Here is a 12,945-nt window from a genome sequence, read left to right as displayed (position 1 = left end):
CATCAATGATGACAAGGAATTATTTACAAAGAGGTGGGAGTAGAAACATGACTAAGGGCTTGTCTATATGGGACATTACTTCATGACAAGCCAGATATTAATCTACAGTGGACACTACTACTGCACACTAAAAGTTCCATAGTGTGCTTTGATGTAGTGTTGACTGAAACGGGATTATTTCAAAGTGCACTACAGAACTTTTAGTACACTGTGGTACTGTCCATCTAGGACATTACTGTGCGTCCAACTGCTGCGCTATAGAGTCACACTCTGGCTTACTATGCAGTAACATCCTGTGTAAACAAGCCTTGGAGTAGTGGGGTGAAATTGTCGCCTTTAGGCACTATGGCAGTATAAATGATTAATAATAATAATACAAGAAAAATTGATGATGATGATAATGAAAGCTTTCATATACAGAGATCAGTTAGCTTGTGGAACAGTTTCCAAGGGCAGTGATGGAAGTCCAGGGCTTGGGACATTTGAAATAGGACTGGCTAAAGCCCTAGAAAAGTATACTATAAACAACAATCTTGCACTGGTATCTGTGGATGATCAGATTATCTGGAAGAGCTTTTCCATTTCTATTTTCTATGATCCTTCTTCATTTGGGATCCAGAGACACTGGATAGTTACATACTCATGGTGAAGTGTGCATAGTTGGTATTTTCTTTGGCTTTCTTTTGTTGCTTGACAGATTCCTCTTTCCAAATGAGGCACAATCCAGGCAAGAGGCTGCACTCAGATGATCCACCTCTCAGTAGCTCATGGGCTGAGAGGCTTAAAGCCAATAGTATCCACAGGGGAAAGACTCAGTATTTCATGAATGGGGGATACACTTGAGTGAAGGCCAGTATAGTATGTTGGACCATAACAAGAGTATGGTTAGCCAGTTTCATTGCATGGAACTACCAGTGGCAGCTGGAGAAGGAGTACACACAGCACATGCAACAGGAGACACACACAAGCAACCCAAGAAAGCTTATAGGTTCAGTGATGGCATGACTATCAATGCCATGGGGGCAAGTTCATCAGAGATTTAGGTCTATATTTTCTTGGTTATTTAATATAAACTACAGCCAATTTGATTTCCAGATCACAGCATGGCCTGGAAACTGGTAATTTCTTCAAGTCACTTGCTTAAGTAATTGGAAAAATACAATTAAGCAAAGTACCGTATACCAAAGAAACCTGCATTAGCTATGCTACTTCCAAGAAGTCATTTGTGAATTGTTGATGTCTGTCCCTAAAATACAATGTTGTACATTTGCATAGCCAGATACAGTCAGTGAAACTCGATTAACTTCATCAGCATTTAAATACTCTCACATGGTAACGTCAAATTGCATAGAAGCTGGTATATTATTCCAGCTTCTATTTTGAACTAGTCAGTACAGTATTAGTTTAATAATATAGTTATATTATTCTAATCCCAAAAAGGAACACAATTTACGTAATGGAAACAAGAGAGTTGGATATTTATACAAATTAGGACTGCCACATACTGAACAAACATACAATCTACATTCCTTTTTCTAACTGCTGCTTCTGTTTAGTTATTTTAAAGTTATAAAATCAGAGATTGACGATGGTAAACAAAAAAACGGGGGGGGGGGCAGGGTTGTCCAAACCTGCATGCAGCTATACAGCTTTCGTGATGCATAAGTATAATGAGTGCTACTTGTTACAAACATTCCATAATATTGATTTCATGAATGCCTGTACCTAATTAAATGAACTAAAAATACTGCATAGAAATTAAGTAACCATGTAACTCAGATAATATAAATCTGAACACACATCTTAATTACATTTCATTGGCTTTACATTTCAGATTTCAGACCCACCCAATTTGATTACTTAAGATCCACATTTAAGGTTCACAAAAAAATGTTGGAATGTCATCCTTGGCAACTGAAGTCCTTTGTTTATCCACAGAACATAGATATCTGTCTGCTAGAAATTGGATAGCCCACCAATGCATTTTACTTGAGTAATCAAAAAACAATCAGAAGACAATGGCATGTAGTCACTAATGTCCAGGGACAGATTACGAGTTACCTACAGTGAAAAACTCCCCGGCCTTGTCTAGAATAGGAAAAACGTATGTTAGCTCAGATATTAAAAACTTGGTCATGGTTTTTTAAAAGTGTTAAACCCTGTGTACATTAGGTGTTAACAAGGTTTTGAACACCACTTATTTAAAAAGTGTAGCTAACACACTTTTAAAAACACATTTTTTCTTAGTCTACTCAAGCAATAATCCCCTAAACCATCCCTTTTTGCCCTTCCTTTTACCTATTTTATTAATTTAAAATAATAGCTGGGTAGCAAATTCATCTAAAACATTACCTGTTTGTTGGTGTCGGCCACAGTATCATCCTGAAGAAACTCAGCTGGCACTTCAAGTTTAATTAAGAAACGTGCCAGATAGGCTCTTTTCTTGAGTTCATTAGTCCGTTGAAGGAGCCAGTATAAGACAGGATGAATCACAGGTTTGCTTCCAATAACTAAACCCTGGCGGAATGTACTCCTAAATAATAATAAAAAACAGTAAGTCTCCAACTAAAGAACACTGCTTTGGAGCAAACGCTATTAGCAATTTTTATGATTCCCTCCCCGACCTGCTAATGCTTTTCTCTAATGTTGCTGCCAGTTTGCTGACCACAGGCCTGATTCTGCTGCCCTTATGCAGGCAGAATTCCCACAGAAGTCAGTGAACAAAGATTGCAATGGATCTTGTGTTTCTGAGGTATCCTCCAGAAAACTAGAAGATCTGAGAATGGCCTGGGTTACCAAACTACAAAGTGGTACAGGATGAGTGTAGTACAGACTGATGTGCCTGGTCTCTAAGGGAAGGTGATGACCCTACTAGTCATACAGCACCCTCTACTGGCTAACCTATTGAATATCACAAGATGCAAAAGCGAAGGTAGCACAACTGTGGAGCAAACCAACAAGGACAGGATTGAGAAGCAACTCCCAAACCCTTCAATTCTTTACTATCACAAGCAAAGTGTGCCATATACTATACATCTCCTAGGGGTTAATGGAAGAAATATTTTCAGAACATCTGCATATTAAGTGGAACAATCAGTTTCTATACTTGAGTGATTGACATTACTATTTAAACAGTAGAATAAAACAATAACTTCTAAACAGAGATATATTGATGAATGAGTCTGAAAGTGAAAGAATTTGGTACAAATATATAATTTTCTCTTTAAACTAAGAAAAGAATATTGTCAATGGCAGAAGAATTAATAAGACAGACCTTCAAGTAACAAATTATAAAATCTGAAGACATACAATATTTTTACATAGAGTAGATCATTTTAGTATTTGTCTGCAATTAAAATAGACAGTCAAAAAAGCAAACAGTATTTTAGGAATCATTAAAAAAGGGATAGAGAATAAGATGGAGAATATGTTATTGCCCTTGTATAAATCCATGGTATTCCCAAATCTTGAATACTGCGTACCGATGTGGTCTCCTCATCTCAAAAAAGATATACTGGCATTAGAAAAGGTTTAGAGAAGGGCAAATAAAATGATTAGGGGTTTGGAACAGGTCCCATATGAGGAGAGATTAAAGAGGCTAGGACTTTTCAGCTTGGAAAAGAGGAGACTAAGGGGGGATATGATAGAGGTATATAAAATCATGAGTGGTGTGGAGAAAGTGAATAAGGAAAAGTTATTTACTTGTTCCCATAATATAAGAACTAGGGACCACCAAATGAAATTAATGGGCAGCAGGTTTAAAACAAAGAAAAGGAAGTCCTTCTTCACACAAGGCACAGTCAACCTGTGGAACTCCTTGCCTGAGGAGGTTCTGAAGGCTAGGACTATAACAGGGTTTAAAAGAGAACTAGATAAATTCATGGAGGTTAAGTCCATTAATGGCTATTAGCCAGGATGGTAAGGAATGGTGTCCCTAGCCTCTGTTTGTCAGTGGGTGGAGATGGATGGCAGGAGAGAGATCACTTGATCATTACCTGTTAGGTTCACTCCCTCTGGGACACCTGGCATTGGTCACTGTCGGTAGACAGGATACTGGGCTGGATGGACCTTTGGTCTGACCCAGTATGGCCATTCTTATGTTCTTATGACTTATTTTGCCATTATCTATAAACAAGCTGGTACTTACAAGTCAGTAATACTTCCTGGAGGTTTGTATTTAAGGATACCAAGAAGGCTCAACATTCGTTTAGCTGTTTGCTCTGGCATCTCCTCTCTTATGTCAACAACATGCTGAAAAGCAAAAAAACAAATATTGTATTACCATGCATAGGTCAAATTGTTAGCCACACAGATCTAAAGGAAGGGACTTGATCCACCCATTATATGATATATTATAACATGTGACTGACATAAGTGAGGTGTCACATACAGAACACCACTCTAAGAGCCAAATTCTGACTCCCTTTGGACTCTTTCCCCATATGTGTGCTTAGGCAACTTTATTTCAGACCCGTATTCTGGCTGGCCACAGGCCCACAGTCTGCCAGTCATACAGATTACTTCTGCCAAGAGTAACAGTAATCCTGACAAGACGATTACATTGTGGGCAAGGTCATTACTCAGATATATGGCCCACACCTTCTGATCTAAAAACCTATTCCCCTCCATAGGTCAGCACTCATAGAACCGGAAGTTGGATTGTGGACTGTCAGCTCCTTTGCTTTGTTGGGCACAAGGGTGAAAGTTGCATCCCAGAGTTCACTTTCTGATCACTTCCCACACTATACATGTGACCAACAGCCAGCCAGAATTTTGTCCTTTAGATGAAAGAAATGTAAATATGAATAAGATCAAGATTCACATTCTGATTTCTAATCAGAAATGTAAGATGGTTGGTCTTCAGCATTTTCTAGTTTGCCAAAAAATAACTAGATAGAAAGGATAATCTTCTGGATGTGCACATTTAACTCTTTAAGACTAGCACAATCTACATATGGAAAGCAAACATATGCCATAAAATATACAAAATTAGCTGTAAATGGAGGTTTTCTGCATGATTTCTGCTTTCACCACTCTTGAGAGCAAGCCTTCTAATGCCCATGTTTAAACTCCATCCTTACCTTTGGGTCAATCTCCCCCAGAACATCATTGAGAAGCTGCAATAGCTGCATTGACTCCAGTGAGTCAAATGTGATTAAATTATAGTTCTTCTTAAAAGGCTCCTTATTGAGCTTCTCAACAATTGATTTGATTTGATCACTCATAATTGGGTCCTGAAAATAATCCTGCAGAAGAGAGAGCGGGAGGGGGGAAAATCCACTCAGTAGAACAGATGTAATGAAATATGTGAACCTCTGTAGGCCATAAAACTCCTGTGATGGATGCATAGAGCTAGGGGGAGAGAGGGATGCTGCAAGATAGGAAGCACCCAAACCCTGTCTAATACATTGCCTTTTATCATGAGGGCTTATCTACACTTGAAACTGTAGCACTTCAGTGCAGACATTACCTACACCAGTAGGAGGAGTTTTCCCATGGGGATGGCTAATCCACCTCAAGAGGTGATAGTTAGGTCGATGGTAGAATTTTTCAATCGACCTAGAGCTGTCTACGAGAGGGTTACATTGACTTAACTAGTCATGCACCAGTGTGGATTTTTCATACTCCTGAACGACTTAGCTGGGTTGACCTAACTTTTTAGTTTAGACCACAGAAAGAAATGTACACTGAAACATTTGTATTTACTAGCAAAAAGTAGTTCATGGACTCAAGACGACCTTGTGGGTCATCCCAGCCTGGCTGCAATTACTGCATAGGGTCTCTGTAGCAGAGACCTTTATAGGTACTAGATGGACCCCATAGCCTCCCCCACACAGAAACCGACCCCTACGGGTGCCAAGGGAATCCCAGATCCTCCCCCCACAGCGAGGAACAAGCCCTATGCACTCCAATAGACCCCAGATCCTCCCCACAGCAGGGACTGACCCCTAGGAGTGCCGGGGGAGGGGGGGGGGTGTCTCATCACTCTGTACAGTGGGACTTATGGGGACCCTGTATCAATCCCCTCAGCAGAGGCCGATTCCTTTGGGGACCTGGGGGAACCCATATCAATTCTCACAGAAGGACCTGATCCCACTGGCTGCCGGGAGCCCCTGTATTCTTCCTTGCAACAGGGATGCCGGGGGGTGGGGGAGAGTCTGGATCCTTTTCCAGAGTAGGACACGCCCCCATAGCTGCCCGGGGCTCCCCATTTTACTCCCAACAGCCGGAACTGCTGGGATTGGGAACCTTGTATCTAGCCCATCACCGGGGCCGACCGCAAGGGACCTCGGCGCTGCCCCCTGCAGGGGTCAGGCTGCTCGCCGGAGGACCCCACCCCCTCGCCCCAGCCCCCATTACCTGACCTCCTGCCCCAGCTACCCGTTGTCGTTCCCCCCTCCTCCTTCTTCTTCTCCCCAAGAGTTTTTCTCCTAGTTACCAGGCCCTTGGTAACGGTTGCTAGGGCAGAGTGGAACCCTTACTTCCGGTCACGTGGCGTACATGACGACTGGCGTACCGGAACAGGCCATTGCGCTCCAAGCCGGGGAGGAGAGGAGGCGGCGCATGCGCAGCTTGCGGCAGTGAAGGGCGCTGGGGTGGTCTCTGCTTCCCCACAGGTGCAAGGGGAGGGAGGAGGGGCCAAGTGCAGCCTATGTGGCAGCAGGTGTAAAGGTGGAGCCGGAGTGGGCCCCACTGGCAACCCTGCCTGGACGCTCCTCAGCTGTGACATGGGTGTGAGCTGCCCAGGTTGCAGTGTGCATCACCAGCTGGGCTGCCTCTGCCTCTGGCCGGGAGTGGGTTTCAGCCAGGGGAGCTCTAGGGTTGCTTCCAGCACTTTCCCTACACCACAGTCAGTGCCCATTTCTGTTGGGGCGTATCAATAACTCGATCTCCTACTGAGCCCTTTTCACCAGGAGGTAACAAATTGCTTTCCAAGAATTATTCAATTAAGTCTCTAGGCCCAAATAATTCTCTCATTTGACAAAGGAGTAAAATGAGGAAAGGAGAATGTTTGTTTCGGTTTTCTTTTTAATTTGGACCTGATTACCCTAGTATCTGAATATCCATAATTGCTAACAAATAAATATGAATCTCATTGGAGAAGATAACTGTGTAACCCATTTCAGACAGGTGGGTGCATATACCAGTCTTTGCAATGTTAGCATCTCTGGAATTCCAAAATTATTCCAGTTGTATTAAAAAATAAATAGCTTGCTATCTGTTAATCATCCCTTTCTAATGTTTATTCTTTTTCAAAATCAGGGTGCATAAATTGATTTGCAAATGTAAAGAATTTAACTTTGTATTTCTTATTTTATTTTCTGATACGCTGTATGTGAGCTGTGTTTTCTGTTTCAGAGATGGAGAGCTTAATTCTCATCTCATTCTAGTGCGGCTCCATTAACTTCAAAGGATTTACACCTGTATAATATCCCAGTCCTGAAAAGATTAATGCATAGGACTTCATAAGAATAGCCATATTGGGTCAGACCAATGGTCCATCTAGCCCAGTATCCTGTCTTCTGACAGTGGCTAATGACAGGTGCTTCAGAGGGAATGAACAGAACAGGTAATCATCAAGTGATCCATCCCCTCTCATCCATTCCTAGCTTCTGGCAAACAGAGGCTAGGGACACCATCCCGGCCCATCTTGGCTAATAGCCATTGATGGACCTATCCTCCATGAACTTATCTAGTTCTTTTTTTAACCCTGTTATAGTCTTGGCCTTCACAACGTTCTCTGGCAAAGAGTTCCACAGACTGGCTATGCATTGTGTAAAAAAATACTTCCTTTTTCACCCTTTAAAAACTAGATCATGTTCCTTTGCTACTAGTAGTCTTTATACTGACCTTTAGTAATCCTATTTACTTACTAGTTCCTGGAAGAGATTCATTTTCCTTTCACATGCTTTCCTGATATTTTTAAGCTCTCTTTTCCTCAATTGAGTGTTTAGAATATTTGTACTACACAGGGGGAGTAACTTGAGAGTGTCTTCCTGTGGAGCTACTGTTCCCAATTCTGGCCCCTACAGGCTGCTCTGGTGGTGTATAGGAACCATAAAGGAGCCACAAATGACCAGGGGAGAATTCCCCCAGTGCTGGAGCAGCATAGAAGTGACATAAGCCCCCCTTTGCCAGTCCCAGTGAGGGGATGTGCCTGTAGCATTCAGAACTATGAGGATTCTGGGGTGTGGCACAGCCACAAGGAGGCTGCTGCTGAGGTTCTTCTACCTTACACCACGGACTATTTCAGCCCCCATAGGGCCCAACATCAAGGCAACACACAGGTAGCTTAAAGCCAGGTTTGCCATCTCCCCTTGGGCTGCGTCTCTCAGGAGGCCCCCGCACAGAATCTGCGCCATTCATGTTTATCAAGAGCACAAAGAGTATTCAGGGAAAGGAGGGGGTTTGAGTGCCATATAAAGTGTCAACATAAAAACAAAACAAGATCAAAATACCTGTCTATCTAGTATAAGCGTTTGTGGTTTGCTAATTCAAACCCTGGTTGAGGTGAAGGAAGGAGGGAGCCAAAACACAGAAAGTCATTAGAAATGGGCCTTTATAGTCTCATCTAGCGTGCTTCTGGCACCTCCTCTCTGAAAACCTTACTGTGAAGACAGGAACATAGGTGTGGTCAGGCCAAGTTCTGATTCCATAGATCTTTCCTAGTTGGGAGGAGGGTGTGGGATGGCACAATGTGAGAAGGCCATGGAGGATCCTGAGGCAACCTTTGACCCATGTGGCTTCATAGCCCTTTCTTCTAGGGGTCCCACACTATGTACACACCCAGCCTAAACCAACCAGAGTGCTATCCCCAGGGCTGGCACAACCCATTAGGCAACCTAGGTGGTCGCCTAGGGCGCTAACATTTGGGGGGTGGCGGCCGGATCTTCGGCCGCCCCAGTTGGGGGCGGCATTTCGGGGGTGGGACCTTCCGCCGCCCCTGTCGGGGGCAGCATTTCGGGGGCAGAACCTTCCACCACCTAGAGCGGCAAAAACGCTGGCGGCGCTCCTGGCTATCCCAGATTTCCACATCCAGAGTCCGTTTGGCTCCAGTGCCAACAGGCCAAAGCAGAGCCTGAGTTCCCTAACTACCAGCCCTCCCTCCCTCCGTCTGCTTAGAAAATCAAGCTTTATCTCCATTTCCTGGCTTTCTGCCATCACAACATAGGCCATGAAACTTCACACACATGTGAGAGGGATGATGTTTTCCAGAGAGTTGCAGGCACGAGGCAGCTGGGATATATGGGTCATGTAGGTGAAGCGATATCTGGATGGGGTCCCACAAAACATAGGTGGGTGGTTCTGTGGCTCTTATACACACCCAGGTGTAGCATCCATATCCCCTGGAATAGTGGAGGTGTCACAGGCATTTGAACAAGGTTTCCTAATTTTATTACAGTGATACACAATACTGTATTCATCCCTAAAGCTCTTATTCAGGTGAAACTCACCAAGGGACAAACCTCAGGATTGGGTTTAACATATTTTGAGCTGTTTGAGAAGAGTTATAGTGAGGGCTTCTTCCAGAGGCTAGGAGAGTAAGAAGAAGAACTAGGCCTGAACAGAAATTAACTGAAATCCTTTGGATCTGCAGTCACACCCCCATTCTCTCTTACAGACACTACTGCATGTATGACTGCCTGGTGAATCTGTGAGGGGAGCTCAACCATGAAAGCCAGCAAATCAGAGTGGAAAGAAACCTGAGCAGATAGAAATCATGCTCAACAGTAAAAGAGAGATCACCTTATATGGGAGCATCCATGGGCAAGGAAATGAACATATCTGGCCTGGTTGCTAAGGTCAGATCCCAAGCAGATGGAAGAAGTTAATGTGAGTGTGCTTAGGAAGAAAAGAAGACACTCTGAAGAGCAACTCTTTGTCCCAGATGGAATCCAAGTCCTGTTGTTTTTCCTTTTTGTTATAAATAAGGGGCTGTGGACTTAAATCTGACTGGGTTATATTAAAATCCATTTCTACTGTATGGCTTTTCAAGTACCTAGATGTATCACAGATCTTGCTTTGATCCATCCCAATCTGTGTTATTTTTTGCTATTATTTTGTATCACACTTTTCAAAGTTTGTTGAAATGCTGCTAAGTTTCTCAACATAGTATACTATAAACCACAGCACCCCTGGACAAAATCAGTGCTGGCATAGGCAATGTCCACTGTGATTCTATGATTTTATGAACAAGTACCTGCTTACCCCAGGTGTTAATTTGCCCCGTGTGATAGGGGATTGTAAACCAATTTTCAAGAAACCCTGCCAACTTAAAAATCACACTTCTTTGTGGCTTTCTTGTGCCTACTGCTGTCACACGTAACAGCGTAGATGACTATAAACTGAAAAAGATTAGAGGAAAATGCCTGTCTCTATCTTGTTGAATTTGTTTGTTTTGTGTACTTGTGTCTTTGGTTCTGATGTGGGTCTTTCACACAGCAACAGGGAGAGAGGGAAATTGGCCCTCTGAGGCTTACTTACGAATCTGATCTGGTGTAACTCACATACCGAGGGCCTGTTTGACTACTGCCCTGCACCTTATGTGGTCATTCACACAGGTGTAGAGTGGGCATACAGCACTAACATTCTAATTTGGAAGCGTATCACACCCACTTTACACTGGTGCAAATGACTATGCAAGGTTCAAGGCAACAAAGAATCAGGCCCTTAATGGAGCCAGAACAAGGTGTAAGCTACACCAGCATAGTCTCCTTTATACTCATCTCTTGCTTGTCTACACTTACATTTTATAGTGCTCTAACTTGCTGGCTCAGAGGGGTGAAAAATCACCCCCCTGAGCGCTTTAAAGCGCTAGTGTAGACAGGCTCCGAGTGCTGGGAGCCGTGCTCCCAGTGCTTGGAGCTAATCCCCTTTTGGGGGTGGATTACCAGAACTCTCTCCCAGCGCTCGCGCACGACCACACTCGCACTTCAAAGCGCTGCCGCTGGAGCATTCCCGCAGCAGCGCTTTGAAGTTTCCAGTGTAGACATACCCTATCCCAATGTTTTCAAACCCCTAGGGCATACTCAGGTGTGTCCTATTAGCCTTTGTAGGTAGATTAGAGCAATGCAAAGTTGCTTCAATGGATTTGGACTATTGCACAGTGAATCCCTGGCTGGGACGCTGTCCTATGGTGATATTTTGGCCTGTGTTGAGGTAGCACTGCCCTCTCTTGGAGAACAAGGGTGTCATCCTGCAAAGCACAGTTGTCAGCCTCTGCTGGGTCTGGAGCTTCTTAATTTATTTCTAAAAATGTCCTGTGAATTTGGTGTTGATGAGAGGGGCTGGGTTGAGAGCCATAAATGTATCAATAGAGCACATACAGACGAGGCAGAAACAGCTTAAGTTTCCTCCACTGTTCCTCTCCTGTGCCTGTCTACCTGAACCTGCAAGGAACAGAGAGAGGAGATCAGTCTTCAGTGATTAATCCTGGTCATGTGCCACCTGAGGCACATTGCACAGATGCAAAGAAGAGTCTTTATGATCCCTTCAGTCCTTGGCCTCTGCTGAGAATACTAACAATGGAGCCAGCTAGTGACTTTTGTGGGCTCTCTGATGTGGATACCTGTCCCCTGGGAACTGGACTGAGACCAAGCAACCCATTTCATAAATATTAACGATGAATCCCTGGCAAGTGCATATGTCTCATCGCTCCTGTTTTACAGAGGAGGAACAGGAAGCACCGAGAGGGAAAATGAGTTGACCAAGATTCTCCAAGGGTGGATTCTTCATCACTGACCATTTTTATATCAAGAGTGGATGTTTTGCTAAAAGATCTGCTCTGGGAATTATTTGGGGGAAGTTCTATGGCCTATGTCAGTGTTTCCCAAACTTGGGACGCCGCTTGTGCAGGGAAAGCCCCTGGCGGGCCGGGCCGGTTTGTTTACCTGCCCTGTCCGGTCAGACTAGAAGATCACAATGGTCTCTTCTGGCCTTGGAATCTATTAATAAGGCCATACAACAAGCCAGTGACAAACGCTGGTTAGATAGCAGATCTTTCTTCTCCTTCCTGTTCTCATGTCTCTACCCCATGCAATCTTTTGTCAGTGGGATCATAAAGAAACAGAACAGATGGACTGTAGTGGCATTTGGAGATGGTGCTGTTGAGCGGACACAGTGACACAGGCTGTGAGCTGCCCTGGGCAGTTCTAGGTGCTCTGGAGGCCTGAAGGAGAAACAGGTGGATAACACAGCTCGCTTTCCCATCTGCTTTCTCTCAGGCCCAGTGCATTCTTTAAGGTTTCCTAGCTTGGGCTAGGGTAAGTGAGAGGCTGTTGCTGGATTTTAACTCTGCTACTACTTCCATAGAAGTTTATTGAAAAACTCTATTGACTTCAGGCTGTGGGACCAGGCCCCAATGCACATTTTAAACTAATGAAGTCTGACCCTGTGAGAAGCCAAGTGAAATCAGTAGGATTTGAGGGCATTCACCAGCCCTCAAGAGCCTCTCTACAGCTCATGAGCCTTCAATGGGTGTCTGGCACATCCCGATTTGTTCAGAAAGAATCAAGATTTCCAGTGAGGTGATATCTTTTATTGGACCAACTTCTTGTCTCTCTAACATCCTAGGACCAACATGGCTACAACAACACCACGAACAAGATTTCCAGTGGACATTCAGAAGGATAAGAATTTGCCAACAGAAGGATCATGGCTGAGAATTTAGCAGGAAATTAGATCTTGGATCCCAGGACATCGATATGAATAGCCAGGTTATTTGGAGGACATCACAGGAGTATTAATGCATCTGACACTTACGTTTTTGCTTTTTAAAAATCCTGAATATTCAAATTGTTAAAGCATATTTGCAATGTCCAATCAAAAGGAATTCCAGAAATATTCCTCCTCTGAAAACTGTCTTTGTCCAACATAGTGTGGGTGGCTGTGGACCATTGTATTTTAGTCAACAAACGGTCCTAATTTATCCCTTGCGTAATTCCT

General features: G+C 43.7%; 1 protein-coding gene across 4 annotated transcripts in view; it reads right to left on the bottom strand.

Annotated features, from left to right (window-relative positions):
- The window catches only part of IFT81 (intraflagellar transport 81), a 63,050-nt gene extending 56,561 nt beyond the window's left edge, over nt 1–6,489 (bottom strand). The window contains exons 1-4 of one of the 4 annotated variants that reach the window (XM_034791057.1): nt 6,361–6,489; nt 5,082–5,246; nt 4,148–4,251; nt 2,353–2,533 (exon numbers count right to left, since the gene is read on the bottom strand). In XM_034791057.1, the coding sequence (XP_034646948.1) occupies nt 2,353–2,533; nt 4,148–4,251; nt 5,082–5,225 (429 nt within the window). In that variant the 5' untranslated portion in view covers nt 5,226–5,246; nt 6,361–6,489. Of the gene's footprint in view, nt 1–2,352; nt 2,534–4,147; nt 4,252–5,081; nt 5,845–6,360 lie in introns of those variants that run through there. The other 3 variants (XM_034791055.1, XM_034791054.1, XM_034791053.1) reach the window with 3 other exon arrangements.
- Nucleotides 6,490–12,945: the final 6,456 nt, after the last annotated feature.

The sequence above is a fragment of the Trachemys scripta genome, chromosome 15 (assembly GCF_013100865.1).
Source record: "Trachemys scripta elegans isolate TJP31775 chromosome 15, CAS_Tse_1.0, whole genome shotgun sequence".
NCBI lineage: Eukaryota > Metazoa > Chordata > Testudines > Emydidae > Trachemys > Trachemys scripta.
Note: the sequence above shows the minus strand (reverse complement) of the source record. Positions and strands in the feature narration are given on the sequence as shown.